The 18,602-nt window shown below is 40.7% G+C and overlaps 1 protein-coding gene across 2 annotated transcripts in view; it reads left to right on the top strand.

The window, feature by feature from the left end:
- The window catches only part of JMJD6 (Bifunctional arginine demethylase and lysyl-hydroxylase PSR), a 193,076-nt gene that overhangs the window by 132,054 nt on the left and 42,420 nt on the right, over nt 1-18,602 (top strand). The window contains exon 8 of one of the 2 annotated variants that reach the window (XM_067146429.2): nt 12,668-12,733. In XM_067146429.2, coding sequence (XP_067002530.2) covers nt 12,668-12,704 — 37 coding nt within the window. In that variant the 3' untranslated portion in view covers nt 12,705-12,733. Of the gene's footprint in view, nt 1-12,665; nt 12,734-18,602 lie in introns of both variants that reach the window. The other variant, XM_068227229.1, reaches the window with a different exon arrangement.

Here is an 18,602-nt window from a genome sequence, read left to right as displayed (position 1 = left end):
GTGAACTTTTGTATCAACAGGTTTGCTACTTTTATCGAAGCCTGTTTTACTTTGTGTAAATTTATAAAAACATGAAGTTTTGCTACTGAAGCAATATAGTAGCGGCATGGTATTTGGCATTATTCTGCTTCATAATTGTTCAGAATAATTGTACCATCAGTAAGGCATCTCCCCAGTGGTAGGTAACATCTTAAACGTCTGAGGGCAGTGAAGTCTCGTGGAGACAGAATGTTCTTAATGAAAATACACGATTTTCAAGTTTCTTGGTTTGGAGTGCCACCTAAGGACTTGGTATGAATTCTGTTTAGTGGAGTATGGTACTTATTAGGGGTTGGCACAAGCTAGAACATTTCTTCTCTTTCTAGGTTGCCACTACTGTGATTCTAAATTAAATCGACCAATGATTGCCCAGTTTGCCTGTATAAATACAAGCAAACTGGACCTTAATTATTTATCTTGATCTGACAAAGTGTGAGGTTCTACATGCAAACTGAGGTGCAATCTATTGTAAGCAGTTAACGAACTTTCTCTGTAATGTGAACTTACGTGGGGCGACAGAAAGATACCAGCGTTCTCCTCTAGCATGTAATGGTTAGGGTCAAGCTGCGTTTACCTTATTTTAATATAGTTTTCCTTTAATTGAACTTTATTTTGTAAAATGTAGGTTTCTTGGCTTTCTTGCTACAAAATGTACGAGTGTGGACCCTCATTTCCCTGGTTCACTTTGCATTTTTGTGACTAAGCTTTCTCCTTCTTGTGGTCTTTAATTTTCTTTCCTGTCTTAGTCACAAATGTAGTATGGCTTATTCTTTGAGTCACAGAGTCATCTGCCCCATTAGGTTTTATCATAGGCATGTCATGGGATTGCTTGAATGGTCTCTTGTGTCGGTACGATGTAAAACAGCTTTTAAAAAAAATTGAATGATCTCGGCATCTCTTTCTAATTTGTCTTTGGCCTTTTCTCTTAATTTCTATTCAAGTAATTCTTGGCCTTGTAGGATGAGCTACTGCTTTGTGTTGTTGCTTCCCTTTGAATTTAGGGCAGCAAGTGTCAATTTTTGTAAAAGCTGGTAAATTTTTAAGTGTATTAAGGGATACCTTGATGTGGGTTCTAGGCCCATAAGGTCATTTAAGTTTAAGGTTGTGGATGTGTAATATTTATTATTGGAAGCTCACGCTTCTTCCTGGTGCTATATACCAAAGATGTGTATAGGCTATTGTTTTGAGAAATGATACAGGAAAGAAAGAGAATAAAAGATCATTTAGGAATAACATTCAAAATTTAAAGTTTATGTGTGGTCGTTTCTCCAGTTGCCTAGGCCATGCTGGCTCTTCCCCTCTACTGCCCTTTTGTCAGTAGTAGTAGTAGTAGTAGTAGTAGTAGTAGTAGTAGTAATAGTAATAATAATAGATGTGTCTTACTTTGTACTTCATTGCTAATGACAGTCTTTAAATTTTTTTTTTTTTTCCTGGTACACAGTGATTACTAAGCATATTATTTCACGCATTTTATGCAAATGCCATAATTGAACACATTGAATTATGTATGTCCCTATATGAAATAATATATACATGTATTGTACAAAATGAAAAATGAAATGGCGTATGGCTTTTAGCGCCGTGAGTGTCGGAGGACATGTTCAGCTCGCCAAGTGCAGATCTTTTTTATTTGACGACCGTAGGCAAGCTGCACATTGCGATAAGAATGAAATGATGAAGACGACACATACACCCAGGCCCCGTGCCAGCAAAATTAACCAATGATGTTTAAAGTTCCTGACCCTGGCGGGAGTCGAACCCGGGACCCCTCTGACCAAAGGCCAGCACGCTAACCATTTAGCCATTGAGCCGGACATGTATTGTACAGAGTACCATAGTTGTGTACGTGAAATGTACACCCTTCAAGGCTTGCTCTATATCATAACGTCTTGGGTTAGTGCTCGCGACAGCTGTTTCTCATGCATGCAGGATTGTCAATCAGCTCATGACTTTGACATGCCTGCCCCCTCTAGGGACACCATGACCTTGACGTCGGTGTGGGGGCTTGTGTGCTTGTTGATCCCGAGGGCTGTGCCAGCTCAGGGTTCCCATGCTGGATTGGCCTCGGTGTAGGGCCAGACTAACAAGGTGTCCCCCGAGTTGCTTGAGAGGTGTCTGTGCTCTTTATTCTTCATCACTATTTCTACCCTTCTATTCTCACCTTCTTTAATTTCATTCCTATTCCTGTCTGGCCACCCTCTCTGCCTCGGGTAGATTAGGTTAGAACGGAGGTTTTATCCTCCCCCAATCACAAGTTTCGGGTCGTGGCGAGGTGATGCATGGCTACTGGGTGAGTAGTTCCTAGCGACCCCCTCCAGATACCGGGCACCCTCTGGAGTATATAGCCTTGGCTCTGCCGGAGGTCGACATCATATTTCCGTGAGTACTCGTGGGACCAAGAAACGGAACCTCTCTCTTCTCTTTCAACAAATTCAAAGGGTGGCACCCTTCAAAAAACGGTGTCAAAAATAGGCAAGAAACGCAAGCAGTATACTCCAGTTCCAGTGGATTATGTAAGTGACGAACGTCTTCCTCGATTCCTGGTTGCTTCCAGGGTCGATGGTAAGAGTTTTCTTGATGAATGTCCTTTCATGATCAGCAATTCCATCCAAGAAATTGTTGCTGGTGAAGTCGACGAGATGCGCAAGCTCCGCGATGGATCCGTACTTATCAAAACATCTACGGCTGAACACTCCAGACGGCTACTTAAAGCCAAGTTATTCGGAAAGGTAGAGGTGAAAATCGAGAAGCACCAAACCCTTTACTCCTGCAAGGGAGTTATATTCCGCAGGGATTTGGTTAAGTCTTCCGATGATACGATGATCCGGTACCTAGCATGTCGGGGTGTAACCGACGTGAAGAGGTTGAAGAGGCGTGTGGGTGATAAGCTGCTCGATACGGGTGCTTTCATCCTTACCTTCAACGCCGAGACCATACCTGAACGGATAAAAGGGGCAATCGCTTGACTGTTCGTCCATATATTCTGGCATCAATGAGGTGCTACAACTGTCAAAAGTTTGGCCACACCTCATTGCGATGTACAGGTTCGACGACCTGCAAAATGTGTGGGAAGTGCGAGCATGCTGGGGTTGAATGTACACCACCACCTGTGTGCATCAACTGCCCGGGTGCGCATGCTCCTATCTCCAAGGAGTGCCCCACATTCAAGCAGGAGAAGAAGATCCAGGAGATAAAAACTCTGGATAAGCTAACTTATCCAGACGCCCGGAGGAAGTTCAAATCCATGGCTGCTCCGGAGTTCTCCGTCTCCTTTGCTGAAAAGGTCGCAAACGTGCGGATCACTCCACAGAGTTTTGTACAGAACAGCAGTATTGAAAACGCATCAATAAGTCAAAGCCAGCAACAAAAGAAAATCGCTAAGGAAACTGGAGTTTTAAGAGCTGAAGGAACGAAAAGTGCGTTATTGCCGACGTTGCCTGGGAAGGCTGTTTCCCAGGAACGCTCGGCTGGGAAGTCCTCCCCCAACAGGGCGGGGGGTAAGACTTCCCCAAATAGGGCTGGAAATTCCAGCCCTTCTTCCAATGCCCAGATTACAAAGGAGGAGAAAGGGAAGCCACAGAGCTCCCTTAAGAAATTGGAGAAGAAGCCTTCTCCAACTCAGTCGGGGTCCATTGGATCCCCGAAGAAATCCGGCAAGCCATCTGCAGGCTCTCCTCCAAAAAAAGAGAGAAACGGTGGGCAAGAGCGAGAGGCCCCGACGCCCTCTTGTTCGTTCACTTTCTGGAGAACCTACGTTTCCCAGGAAGAAGGCCCACTGTTCCCGAACAGTGAGATCACCGTCCGCAGAGGGTCCAGTCACCGTGCCTCCTCCTTCTGAGGAGACAATGGAGACTGAACCACTCATTGTCGTTGATGGTGATTGTGACAATAAAGATACCGACAAAGACTGCGGAACCTGGCAGGTAATAGACCGAACGAAGGGCAAGAAATTTCTCTGAATTCGAGGCTTTACCTATCCACACAATGTCACTATTGCAGTGGAACTGCAGTAGTTGTCACTGTCGCCTAGCTGAGTTACGTCAATTGATATCCATCTGCACGGCCTCCATAGTCTGTCTACAGGAATCTCGTATGAGATCTGGACACCACACGACTATGAGAGGGTATCGTCTTTATTCTAAAGACAGATTAGCTGTGGATGGCGCGGCAACTGGGGGCGTTTGTACCCTAGTTCGCTTCGACATCTTCAGCGAAGAAGTACCGCTCCGTACTCAGCTAGATGCAGTTGCAGTTCGCACTCCATTGCCAGTAATGACAACGGTTTGCAACGTGTACTTTCCACCGGATTATAACCGTGACATCTGTGCACTACAAGATTTGATCAGTCAGCTGCCTCCTCCTTTCCTCATGTTGGGAGACGTGAACGCCCGTAACATACTATGGGGTTCTCCGTCCTCCTGTTCTAGGGGGAGGATGCTCGAGCGAATGATCAACCTATTCGATCTTTGCGTGCTTAATACAGGGGAACCGACACATTTCAGCAGCGCACATGGCACATTCTCACACCTGGATGTCACTCTGTGCAGCCGTGCGCTAGTTCCCCTGCTACAGTGGCAAGTACACGACGACCTCTGTGATAGTGACCACTTTCCGATAATTCTGTCTCTCTTGAATCAAAGACAGTCCGAAGTACCCAAGCTCAGGTTACTTCGGCGGGCAAACTGGCCAGAATTTACAAAATGTGCAGTGATGGCTGATGATATGTTGGAGTCTGTTGATGACCACGTTTCTTCCATTACTACTGGAATTTTGGCTGCTGCAGAGGAAACAATTCCTTCCTCATGCGGTACTCGTCGCCGGAAACAGGTCACATGGTGGACGGACGAAATTGCAGCAGCCATACGTGATCGCCGACGGGCTTTTAAGCATTATCGTCGGAATCCTACGATGGCCAATCATATCACATTTAAGCGTCTGCGTGCGAAGGCCCGTTTTTTGATTCGAGAAAGTAAGAAATCTACGTGGGAAAAGTATGTGTCATCCATCACGGCACAAACTCCGTCATCACAAGTGTGGACAAAACTCCGCCGTATTGTCGGAGTACAGAATGTGCCTTCAGTACCCGGAATCTCCATTAATGGAGATATAGTTACGATTCCTGCAGTCATTGCCGACCACATCGCGTCACATTTCGCAGATACGTCCAGCTCTAGGAGATACGACCCTGCATTTCTCCCAATTAAGCGCGAAGCAGAGGCACACCATCTCTCTTTTGCCTCTAGTGCTTCGCATCCCTACAACGTACCCTTCATGGAGTGGGAGTTGCGAAGTGCACTCGCGCTATGCAGAGATACTGCTCCTGGTCCGGACAAAATCCATAATCAAATGCTTAAGCATTTGAGTGGTGGCAGATGTCTCAAGGATATCCTCACCCTATTCAATAGAATATGGTGTGAGGGAATTGTGATATCTATTCCCAAGCCAGGTAAAGATCCAAAACTTCTGGATAGTTATAGGCCAATATGCCTTACAAATGGCCTCTGTAAGCTATTTGAAAGGATGGTTAACCGGCGTCTTGTGTGGGCCATGGAAAAGGAGGGTCTCTTGTCTAACTACCAATGTGGTTTTCGCTCTCATCGGTCTGCCACTGATCATCTAGTCAGACTGGAGAGCGCCATTCAGGAAGCCTTTCTCCGGAAGGAACACCTGGTCGCCGTGTTTTTTGACCTGGAGAAAGCTTACGACACTACCTGGCGATATGGTATTCTCTCCACACTACACCAGTGGGGATTTTGGGGAATTTTGCCAACGTTTTTTGAGAACCTCATGTCCCTCCGTCTCTTTCGAGTCCGAGTAAGGAATGCATTTTCTCAATATTACGTTTAAGAAAATGGAGTACCTCAGGGATCGGTACTGAGTGCCATGCTGTTCGCAATCGCCATCAACGGCATAGTTGCCGCTGCTGGGCCCGCAGTCGTTCCTTCACTGTATATAGACGACTTAGCTCTACATTACAGCTCCGGAAGGGTGGCATTTGCTGAGAGACAGCTACAGCAAGCTATTAACCGAGTCGACAGATGGGCCCTGCAACACGGTTTTCGATTTTCAGCAGCGAAAACCTCTGTTGTACACTTCTGTCGACGTCGGCCTGTGCATCCCAAACCAGAGCTCCGCTTGCGAAACAGTGTCTTACCAGTGGTTGACACCTGCGGATTCCTGGGTCTCCATTTTGATAAGAGACTTACGTGGCAGCCCCACATCCGTCAGTTGAAGGTTGCCTGCATGAAGAGACTTAACATGCTTAAGTTTCTCAGCGGCACTTCGTGGGGGGCTGACCGAGCGGTACTGCTGCGATTTTACACGGCTACGGTCCTCTCCCGGATTGACTATGGAAGTGTGGCTTATGGCTCAGCATCAAAATCTATGCTGAGCCTTTTAGACAGTATTCACCATAGTGGAATAAGGCTGGCAACGGGTGCTTTCCATACTAGCCCCATTCCCAGCCTACTCGCTGAAGCGGGAGTTCCACCTTTACGGATAAGGAGGCAGCAGTTACTCGTCACGTACGCTGCCAAAATTCGTGAAATGCCGCTACATCCAAGCTATCAATGCAGCTATCGTACTCAATACCACCAGCGGTACCAGGACTGGCCGAATACTACACGGCCGGTTGGGTTTCGGATTGATAGCTTGTATCATGATTTGAATATTGATATCGGTGGTTGTTTTGAAAGAACTCTTAGCGAGGTACCTCCGTGGTTGGTTCCGCGACCGGATATACGTCTAGATCTGCTACGTGGACCCAAGGTGAACACGGATTCCTCCGTTTATCGAAGGTATTTCCAGGACTTTGTTCACCAATATCCGGCTGCGAGATTTATCTTCACGGTTGGTTAAAAAATCGGAGATAATGTTGGTTGCTCTTTCGTCATTGATGATATGACCATGAAGATCTCACTCCCGAAAGTATGTAGCGTGTATACTGCAGAGCTTTACGCCATCTTAGAGGCTCTGCAGTTTGCACTGCGTGACGAAAGAAGCCACTTTCTGTTGTGTACCGATTCGTTAAGCTCTCTGCAGTCTATTGAAACCTGTTTCTCGCAACACCCACTGGTGCGACAGATACATGACCTTCTAGCCAGGTTATGGGATGCTGGCACCAGAATCACTTTCGCGTGGCTTCCAAGCCACGTTGGGATTGCGGGAAACGAACTTGCGGATAAAGCTGCAAAGGAAGCTGTACTTTTACCTCCAAGACCAGTCAATGTACCTGCTAAGGATATTTGTTCTCAGCTACGTCGAACTATCTTGGCGTCCTGGGAATCGGAGTGGCTAGATATCCGAACTCCTAACAAGCTGAGAGCAATTAAGAAGACAACTACCGTGTGGCGGTCCTCTTTCCGACCTTTACGGGGAGAGGCCATAGTACTATGCAGGCTGAGGATAGGTCATTTACGATCCACGCACTCTTATCTCGTAAAGAGGGAAGACCCCCCCCCCCCAGTGTGTTCTTATGGTGCCGACTTCACCGTGGCCCACATCCTCACAGAGTGCGCCTTTCTCTCTGGCCTAAGACGGAGCCTCGGCCTACAGGAAACACTTGAACGCATACTAGCCGATGACGCGACTACTGCTGATCTCGTCATCCGCTTTATGTGCGACAGTGGACTTATCAAGGGTATATAAATTACAAGTGTACTGTTACTCAGGGAACGTACGTTCCCTTTTGATACGTTAGTAATCCTTTCGGCCTAATTCTATAATATTGTTTTTTGTTTTATTTTGTACTGCGTTTCCAAATTACTTTATTGAATAAATAATTTCGTTTTTTATATTTTAAAATTCTCTTCCACTTATTTGTTCAGAGAGGATGATTACCTCATTGTACTTCCTCTTAAAACAAAAACCACCACCACCACCTTTGACATGCCTGCTATATACAAAGAAAATCAACATGGAGTCAGCTATGCAACGAAAGCACAAAGTTGTTAATTGGGATTTTGAACACAAAATTATTGTTCTTTGTATAGTAGAACAATACCATGTTTATCCACCTCAAGTCCTGAGGCATACCCAACATATTTTGGGGCACATTATCCACTCTTGGATAGTAGTTTTGGCCAGTAGTGGAATGTTAGCAGGAAGATGAAGATTGTGGGAAATTGCTCACCCAAAGTGACGACAAATCCTGGAAACTACAGGTTGTAGGAATGTGTCTCTTGTATACCGGAACAGTCACATTACCCTGGATAGGAATTAGAAATGTTTGTTGACCAAAAATGATCCCTCCCCAAAAGGCTCGTTCCACGTCTCACTAGATTGGATCATCTCCAAACTGTAATGCTCCTGTTGTATGGGTGCAAGCTTATGGTGGCCTCATCAGAAAAGAGCATATGCTTCTACTGTTCTTGATGCCATTGGCTATGAGTTGTTGCCCACCTCACATCATCTGCCCTATGGTATATTTTAAGAGAAGCTTTTGACACAGGTCTTGTCAATATCAGCCCTCTATTGTGTAGCCAATTTTGCACTGATCTGACAAATTCACTTCGGTGGCCCTCCAGAGATCCTGGTGGAAAGAATTGGTTGTAGCATTGGGCCTATGATGTGGTGAAAGAAGCAAATACTGAGCCTCCCTGTAAGTTGTTTTGCATGGATCTGCATGTTTTGCATCCATTGTCGATTAGCAACTGTTTGTCTTTCCCTGAACTCTTTTCCAAACTCTGGAGACATTATTCTGACTCACTCCAACACAAGTAATGACATCCACTTGTCATCCTCCTTTCAGCAATGGAACAGTTCAAACAGCAATATTTACCTCAGTCCTATACATCCTCTCTGTACACCACCAACCTTAGTGATGTCAAACTGATACACTACATTGACCTGCAGTGTATACTGTAAACATGCTTCAGGTAGCATGAGACATATTGTGCAAAATCATAAAACTTTTTAACACATTATTATTATTATTATTATTATTATTATTATTATTATTATTATTATTATTATTATTATTTTCATCACCTTGCCAGATCACATCTGGCATTGTAAGCCCTGATTTCGGTGAGAAATGTATTGATCATTGATCAGACAATCAGCCTATTATGAGTAGTCTTCTAATGAAATATCCACCGGTTTGGATACACACGATCATCAGATCCAAACAAAGACACCATTCGGATACGGTGGGGTGTCACATGGAAGACCAAGGCGAGTCGGAGCGCCTGCAACCCATTAAACAACATGCAGACCCATCCGATCAAGAGGAAACTTAAATTTAATAAATCAGGACAGTTCTCATATTTTGCTACAGTGAACATAAATTCATTAATGAAAGTGGGAAAATTAAAACTTCTCACACACGTCTTAGATCAACATAAGATACTGATAACTGCTCTTCAAGAATTGCATAATACGGATCAAGACCCCCTTGAGTCAGGGGGATATCGCCTATACAAGGGTCCCCCAGGTGAAAGAGTACTAAAGAGTGTTCCTAAGTTTGGAGTCGGCTTTTTGGTTCATACTAGTATCTTAGATTCCATTGAAGATTTTTCTTCCACCTCCCCCGGAACGGCATTGATGACAATCAAAGTAGAGAATAAAGCGTACACGTTGATAAACGTCCATGCTCCAACGAATGAAAGAAACAGGACCAACAGGGAAGACACAGACAAATTTTGGGAAGAACTAGACCAACTATTATCATCCATTTCCGATAACCATATTAAAATCATGCTTGGTGATTTCAATGCTAAAATAGGCCGTGAGAAAAAGTTTCGTAATGTTGTAGGTAAGTGGCCAGCTCATCATCTAACTAACAGGAATGGTCAGAGATTGATCGATCTTTGTATTGATCATGGGCTACTTTTGGAAACCACACGATTCAAACGACGACCACATAAACTGATGACTTGGAAGTGCCCTAATGTTAAATTAGGGGAGTTCCAAATTGATCATGTAGCTATGGATAAGAACTATCATAAGGAAATTTACAATGTGAGGGTCCTCCGTGGAGTGGACATAGATTCAGATCATTATTTGTCCAAAATTAAAATAAAATTAACTCCAAAAAAGAAACGCATTCTCTCCAAATGTAATAGGAAGAAAACATATGACCCTAGCTATCTCATTAATAATAAATTATATTATGAACAATCTATAAACCTATCTAAGTGATGATTTGGGAATGGTAATTAACAAGCTAAAAACCATTGCTGAGGAAAATGCTCCCGTTAAAAAGAGGAAAAAACATGCTTGGTGGAATGAGGAGTGCGATACAGCGATTCAACACTGACACAAGGCATGGTTGATTGATCGACAACGGAAAACAGAACAGTCACGCGAAGAACTTGTTACTGCTAGACGACATATGGCTAAAATCATCCGAAGGGTTAAGAGAAATTATTACACGGAGATGTTATACTCTATTGACGAAGCATTTACTCAACATAAGACAAGAGATTACTATAAAACATTTCGGCAATACCAAACAAATTATACTCCTCCAACACTCCTAATGAGAGATACTAATGGAAAACAGGCACATACTAATCAAGATAATGCGGAAATTTTAGCTAGATACTTTGAGAACGTACTTAACAGTGAGGAACCTTCAGAATATCTGCAATATGACACACATCCAAAAAATAGGATACCTTTAGAAAAGGTTACACCTCCCGTTTATAATGAAGTACGAGCAGCAATTGATTCCCTTAAAAATTATAAAGCACCAGAAGAGAACCAAATCGTCGCAGAGGTATGGAAGAATGCTAATGACCAAATTGTTCAGAATCTACATAAACATCTTATAGATATTTGGAATACTGCTACAATGCCTGAAGAGTGGAATATGGCAATAATTCAACTATTGCATAAAAAAGGCGATAGATCTGATCCAAGTAATTATTGGGGAGTATCATTATTCGATATTACATATAAGATTTTATCTAAGATTATCTATAACAGAATACAGGGTCATCTTGACTGTGAACTAGGGGAATATCAAGGTGGATTTCGTCCAGGAAGAAGCTCCCCTGACCAAATCATCAGTTTAAAATGGATTATGAAACATCATAGATCTAGAAACATAAATTTAGTTATTACGTTTGTTGATTTTCAAAAGGCGTATGATAGTATACATCGTGAATCACTGTTGAATGTCCTTCAGGAATTTGGTCTACATTCCAAACTTATTAGCCTGATTGGTTTGACTCTTAAGAATACTCAATCTAAAGTTAGATTCAGAAATGAGTTATCTAAATCATTTGCAATTACAACAGACCTCCGCCAGGGAGATGGACTTTCGCCATTATTGTTCAATTGTGTATTGGAAAAGGTTATGCGAGAGTGGACTAAGGTATGTCCTCCAAAAGTCAAAATTGGAAAAAATATCAAACTAAATTGCTTGGCATTCGTGGACGATCTTGCGATACTGGCAAATGGTTTCGAAGAGGCTAAAGTTCAATTGGAAGAACTTGCAAATGTAGCGAAAAAAGTTGGATTGCAAATTTCGTATGATAAAACAAAAATAATGCCTACTTTCAGAACTTTAAATTCAGAGCTATTATTAAATAATAATAAACGAATTGAAATTGTAAGTACATTTAAATATTTGGGTGAAAATCTCACTTGGAATTGCAATGAAAAACCATCAATAGAGAGCAGAATATATAAACTGAAGCAGGCACAACGGATAACTTGGCCTATATACAAAAAGAAATGTCTTTCGATTAATGCTAAATTTAGGCATTATAACTCTGTTATTAAACCAGAAGCAACTTATGCTTGTGAAACATTATTTAAACTCGATACTAGATCAACAACAGAACGCTTACGAGTTGATCGAAGGATACTCAGGGCGATCATAAACAAGAAAGATCAGGTGGATGGACAGTGAGTGGAGATTGTTGCCGAATGAGGTTATCTATCGGGAAAGTGAGTCCATCACACACACGATGAGAAAAAGAAGAATTGCCTTTTTTTGTCATATATTTCGACTAAGTGATAACAGAGTTTTAAAACAATTATTTAATTACTTTTGGAATAGTAAATCAAAAAACAATTGGTTTAAAGAAGTTCAAAGTGATTTGGAGGAGTTGAATATTACCATGCAAACCATAGAAAACAGAGGCGAGAAAAGTATTTTGAAGAATAAATGCATCAGGCTTCCTCTGACCACTGTACAGAGGAAACAATATGTTATAACGGATGCGGAGAGGGCAGCCAGGTCAACCAGACTCAAGACTTTTTGGGAGAAGAAAAGGAAGACAAATTTGTTGTAGTCTGATTTAAGTGCTCCAATGTGGGCGTAAACTCTGTAAATAAATAATAATAATAATAATTATTATTATTATTATTATTATTATTATTATTATTATTATTATTATTATTATTATTATTATTATTATTATTATTATTATTATTATTATTTCTCTCAGTGACTAATTGCATGACAGGATGGTAAACATATTCCATTGATTCTAATGCATAGTAGGGTGATTCCTGAGATTGGACCCTACATAAAATGAACTCGCAAACACTCACTATTTATGAAACTGAATTTGGTTGAAAAACATGCACTTCAGAATCAAGTAAATACAGCATGTTGAATTGATGGTCACTTCATTAGTAAATTAATTTCTTGCATGGATGATTTCTGTTGCAGGAGGAAGCTGACAAAATCACCAAAAAATGTTTTATAGTATTTTAGGCACCTAGTTTCATTTTGAAGGTAAGCATATTTCCTATTATTTTTATATCTGTAATATTTTGATAATGTGAATATTTGTTGAGAATAACAGCTGAGGTGTGTAAAATTAAAATATAATATGCTTATGCTTAAGATATGTTCTTAAAACTTTTCTCTAATCATCCCAGGTGTTTGTGAAACAGTACTTTTGAAAAGGTCAAAAAATACCAGTAAAATTTTTTCTGTCTGATAGACACACAGGGATTAGGGCTATGATGAAAAAGACACTCCCAACTATTCTGTAAGAAGAATGAAAAATGATATATTGGTGCGATTGCAACACGTCAAGTGTAACGGGGGCTCCGTGCGCAAAACATTTTCTTCTTACAGAGTCTTCTTACAGAACATGACTGGTTTTATTCGTCTTCAGTTGGGGACGTATTGACATTAGCTTATTTTACAGCTTATTAGATCTAAGGACATAGATAAGAGATCTGGGACAAGTGTGTTTTCGCTACAAGAAGGACACATTCAATGCCAAACCAAGATAGTGCACCACAGTAACTGCAGAATTATTAACCGGAGAGCGTGGAGTGACGTGTAGCACATGTCGTGCAGTAGCCGTCTGCTGCTGTGGAGTGACATGTATGACATGCATTGCGCCACATCTGCATTGTCGTTCCATCTTGCGAGTTTCCTTCAAACTTTGTCTGAAGTCTCTTCACAACCATCTAGGTAAAGCTTCATTCTTTCGTTTCATATATTTATCGATTCATGGGGGCTCCACGCTGCAAGGTACACGCGTACAAACAGAGAACTCGTGGGTACCCTTGAGAAAGAATGTGAGGATAATCTGACATCATCAGTGCAGGAAACTGTGAACCTAAACAGTGATCTGGAAGCAACTGAATCTGATGTTTCAGTTACTGACTTGTGTGTTTCTTGCGATGGTACATGGATGTGTGGACACACATCACTTTATGGTGTTTCATCAGTCACACTGGCAAAATACTTGATCTGCAAGTGATGAGCAAGTTCTGTGGTGTTTGTGCCCTTAGCAAAAATGTGACAGTGTAGAAGAAGAGAGGAAATGGCAAAGTGCATATAAAAATGTGTGCTGTGCAAATTACTCAGGTTCCAGTGGTGGAATGGAGCCAACTGGGATGAAACTTATTTTTCAAAGAAGTGTTGAAAAATATGGGGTCAAGTATGTGAATATGTTGGTGATAGTGACTCCAGTTCATTGAAAACTGTCTTAGAATGTGAACCTTGTGGCCCAGATTGTAAGATTGAAAAGTTAGAATGTGTTGGACATATTCAGAAGAGAATGGGGGAAGACTTTTAAAATTGAAGAAGGGACTCAGGGGTCAAATACTTGAAGATGGCAAGCCTCTGGTGGGTGCTAATAGGCTTACTGATAAAGAAATACATACTTTGCAGGTATATTATGGGAAGGTTATAAGAGTGAAGGACATGCAAAGAGCTGTTTGGGCCATTTATTTTCACAAACTGTCAGCTGACCAAAATCCTATTCATAACCTATGTAATATTTCATGTTGTAAATTCAAACAAGCTGAGCAAGCTGGCACTACCTATTCCCACAAGCATAATCTACCTGAAGCTGTCATGAATGTAGTAAAACCTACCTCTTTAGGGTTCTGGCCAATCCAGATTTGTTACGGAAATGTATGCATGGCAGAACCCAGAATCCTAACGAAAGTTTCAACTCCCTTATATGAAAGAGATATCCCAAAACGGTATTTGTCTCTTCAAATGTGGTGAAAATAGCAGCATATGATGCTTGTTTAGTGTTTAACAATGGAAATGTAGGGAGGATAAAGACTTTGAAGAGACTAGGATTGCAGCCAGGAGCTTTCACAGTGTCAATATTAAGGACATAGATGACAGGCGAATTGCTATCCACAATGATGAAATTGAAAACTAAGGCTCATCAAAGGAAAAATTCAAAGAGGAAACAGCTGGAGGAGGAAGAGGAAACTGAGAAATATGGATAAGGTCTGCACTAATTCAGTAGATGAATGGTAAAACAACATAAACAATCTCATATCTTTGATTCAAGTTTTCCATAACTTACAGTTTTGTAAGTTTAATGTACCATTCCTACTACAGTTTTCAAGATACAGTGATGAAACTTGGCATGCTTCTATAAACCATAATTATAAATAACTTCCTGGGAAAAGAAAAAAAAAATTAAGAAAATATTTTGGATTTTATAGGGCAACAAGTCACTATCTTTTTTTCTAAATTTAGTCCGTCAAATTTGAATTGCTTAGAATTTGAACTTTATAGAAAATAAAAGTAAATAAGATATCAAACATTCGTTTCACATATATCTTCAAATTATTCTTTAGATATTCCGTGCCAAATTTGGTGACTTAGAATTTGATGGTTTTCTAAACAAGGTACATTTTAAGGGTACATGTTTCAGAAAGTTCAAATATTCCTAGCATTCGAACCGTTTAAGTGATCACCACAAAAATTAACACTCATATGCCCAGGACACTGATAACCATGCATATCAAATTCTATAACATTATCGTTAAAACTCTGAGAGTTACAATAATTATTTAAATAAAGTGCAATTTTGCATGTGTGTCCCCTTCAATTTTTCACCTCGTTATCGATGTGTGAAATTCGACTATTCGCTCGTGTACTTTTCCCACAATGGCGTTGATAAACAAGGATGATTTTTCTAGCGATGCTATACAAGGCATATTAAATTTGTGTTTTAGTGATTCTGAGGGTAGTAGTTATAACTTTAGCAATGATTCTGATGACAGTGGTGCTGATATTGCTAAATTAGACCGTGATGAGGCTGAAATGATACAGAAGAGACTGTTGTTTCAGACACTCTTCTTGCTAGATGTGGTAATGCTGCATGTAATTTTTATTGGGCTGATTGGATAATTATGTAAGAAATAAACATTTTGTAAGGTCTTTTCACCCCAAAGTTTAGCTCTAAATGCCCTGCAACTAGTAAAGTCTTTCAAACATTTTTTTTTTCACTTGTACTTGTCCTGCTGAGTGTAATGAAAACAAATCATTACACTTAGTGGTCCATAAAGACCCGAGGAATGTTATTTCCATTTTGATCTAGGGTAAGGGAATTGATTCCTGTTAATGAAAGTGGGATGTATGGTATGATACCTTAGCCCTCTTCATGTTGATGGGAATAGTAAACAAACTAAATTTTAAGTCTTACTCTCGAAAAATTGTATCATTGTCATGCCCCTTATTTGATTCATATCTTCAGACAAATTTGAATCCATTACCTCAATTCAATGATGAGACTACACACACTATATGTAGTATAATCAAAATTGGTTGGAAATTAACAAAGGTATATCATAAAACAGTTCAGTGCACAGGTATGCTGGCCTTTAAATGCTCAGTGAAAGCTCCTCCCACATCCAGTGAAGGCTAAATTTTTAAATGCTACTGCTCAGAAGGGCAAAATTACAATGTAGATTTTATATGAACAGGACAAGATTGGAAACATGATCCAAGACATTATGATCCAACTTTTAATCTGTATTATTGTACATCTTCACAGTTTTAAATTTTAAGACCCCCTCCTGTTATTTACTGTAAGGCCATTGCACAAATATGTGATTTTTACCTGTATAGCTGATCAGTATATTCTCGAAACATGTAATATCTATTCTTGAATTTATAATTAATGAAATCTTAAATCTTTTACTACACAATTGATTTGGTACAATATTGACAAGGCACATGCACCAATATAACTAATTAATGCACAAAATCTTGGCTCACTATCCAAGGTAAAACCCAGGAAAGAGGAAGTTGAAAGGTATTCCTTCTCTTTGTTCTGGAGGTCTAGCATGGCTGGCTGGAATCACAACATTTAATATTTAAATGACATTGACAATAAACTAAACCACTCTAACAAGCTTCTCCAGGCTTTAGATGGCAGACATGCACCTCTTTGTACTGCTAAGATAAAACGAACTTCAAACCCATGGCTTTTCCAAGAAGTATGTGACCAGATGGAAATCAGAGAAGCAATCTGTACACATTACATGAAATATCCTATCGGATAGTTTTGCAAAATACAAAAAAAAGACCACTGAACGAGTTGGCCATGCAGTTAGTGGCATGCACCTGTGAGCTTGCATTTGGGAAATAGTGTGGGTTCAAACCCCACTGTCGGCTTTCCGTGTTTTCCCATTTTCACACCAGGCAAATGCTGGGAGCTGTACCTTATTTAAGGCTACGGCTTCTTCTTTCCCACTCCTTGCCCTTTCCTTTTGTCATCATCATCATAAGACCTATCTGTGTTGGTGTGACATAAAGTAAATTGTAAAAAAAAATGGCCCAAAACAGTACAGTTAATTGCAAACACTAAAATACACCACTCTTGCAACATTGTGAATACTTACAGTTCTATTCAGGTTTCAAAATCCCTTCACAGAATGGGTTTAAGAACAAACAAGACAAATGACAATAACTGCAATGTACCGTTAGATGGCCTGAACTCATATTTTAGCTCATAAACCATTACAATGGATGAACAGACTCGGGCAACAGTTTTTGACAGAACATCCTCAAAAATAAGTCATAATGGAGAGCAGTTCTCATTCTCTTACTTGACCCCACGTGATATTAGGAGCGTCTTCACTGAAATAAAATCTAGATCCACTGACCACGATGGAATAAACTTTACCGGGCAAGTTGGCCGTGCAGTTAGAGGTGCACAGCTGTGAGCTTGCATCCGGAAGATAGTGGGTTCGAACCCCACTGTTGGGCCGATGACCTTCGATGTTAGGCCCCTTAAAACAACAAGCATCAATCAGAACCCCACTGTTGGCAGCCCTGAAGGTGGTTTTCCGTGGTTTCCCGTTTTCACACCAGGCAAATGCTGGGGCTGTACCTTAATGCCACAGCTGCTTCCTTCACACTCCTAGGCCTTTCCTATCCCATCGTCGCTGTAAGATCTATCTGTTAATTCAACAAGTGATACAAAAGTTTATTGAGATCCATCTATTCAATACACATTGGGTTCTTAAAAATTAAGATTTACATCTTGTCATACTAATTTAACAGGACATATTTTGCCCATTGTATGGGCATCATCAGCCGTAATCTCATGCTTAAAAGATAATTATCAGGATCCTGATTACTCTAGTCAAAATGTTACGTAGAGAAACATGTGTTGTAAAAATGAGGAAAACTTGTTGTGAGTTCCTAAATGACAATTTACACAATTAAAACTTGTTTAAAAATATGTACGAGTAAAATGAGTAATGTTGGAGCAATGTTAGGCCGCTATTAGCCGTGGGCGACTAGTGGTGCAACTTGTCGCCCGATGAACCTCCCCGCGCATATGGAAATGTCACTCAAGTTCGTGTTCTCACACCACCTTGACGTAATGCTGAAGATGGAACGCAATTGAGTCAGCGATCCACCTAACCATTATTTTTCTTCATTACCTTGTTTGGTCTCGTTCTGTGGTAGAGTGAATATTTTATTGTGATAGTGTATTTATTGAACATGGAGGCATCAAATAAACTACAACAGCAAATGAAGGAGATGGAAAAATTATTTGAAAGTCAAATAAATACTGAAGACCATTTTTGAGGTAGAATGAAAACCGGTCACTTAGGATTCCAGAACTGAAGCTTACGCTGACAAAATAGAATTCTTGGATCAGCATTTCAAAGAACTTTATTCCAGAATTCGAAGCAAAACCCTTAGGCGAGAAGAATACTAATTCCTATATCAATGTTTGAAGTGAGCAAATTTCTTTTCTTAAGAAAGCTCTTCCTTGCTTGTGCTAGTCTGCAACTTATGTCCTCCTTACTTCTGCCATCGTTAGTTATTTTACTACCCAAGTAACGATATTCACCCACTTCCTTTCCTAATCTAA

Source organism: Anabrus simplex, chromosome 4, assembly GCF_040414725.1.
Source record: "Anabrus simplex isolate iqAnaSimp1 chromosome 4, ASM4041472v1, whole genome shotgun sequence".
Classification (NCBI taxonomy): domain Eukaryota; kingdom Metazoa; phylum Arthropoda; class Insecta; order Orthoptera; family Tettigoniidae; genus Anabrus; species Anabrus simplex.
This window is presented reverse-complemented; position numbering and strand designations above follow the sequence as displayed.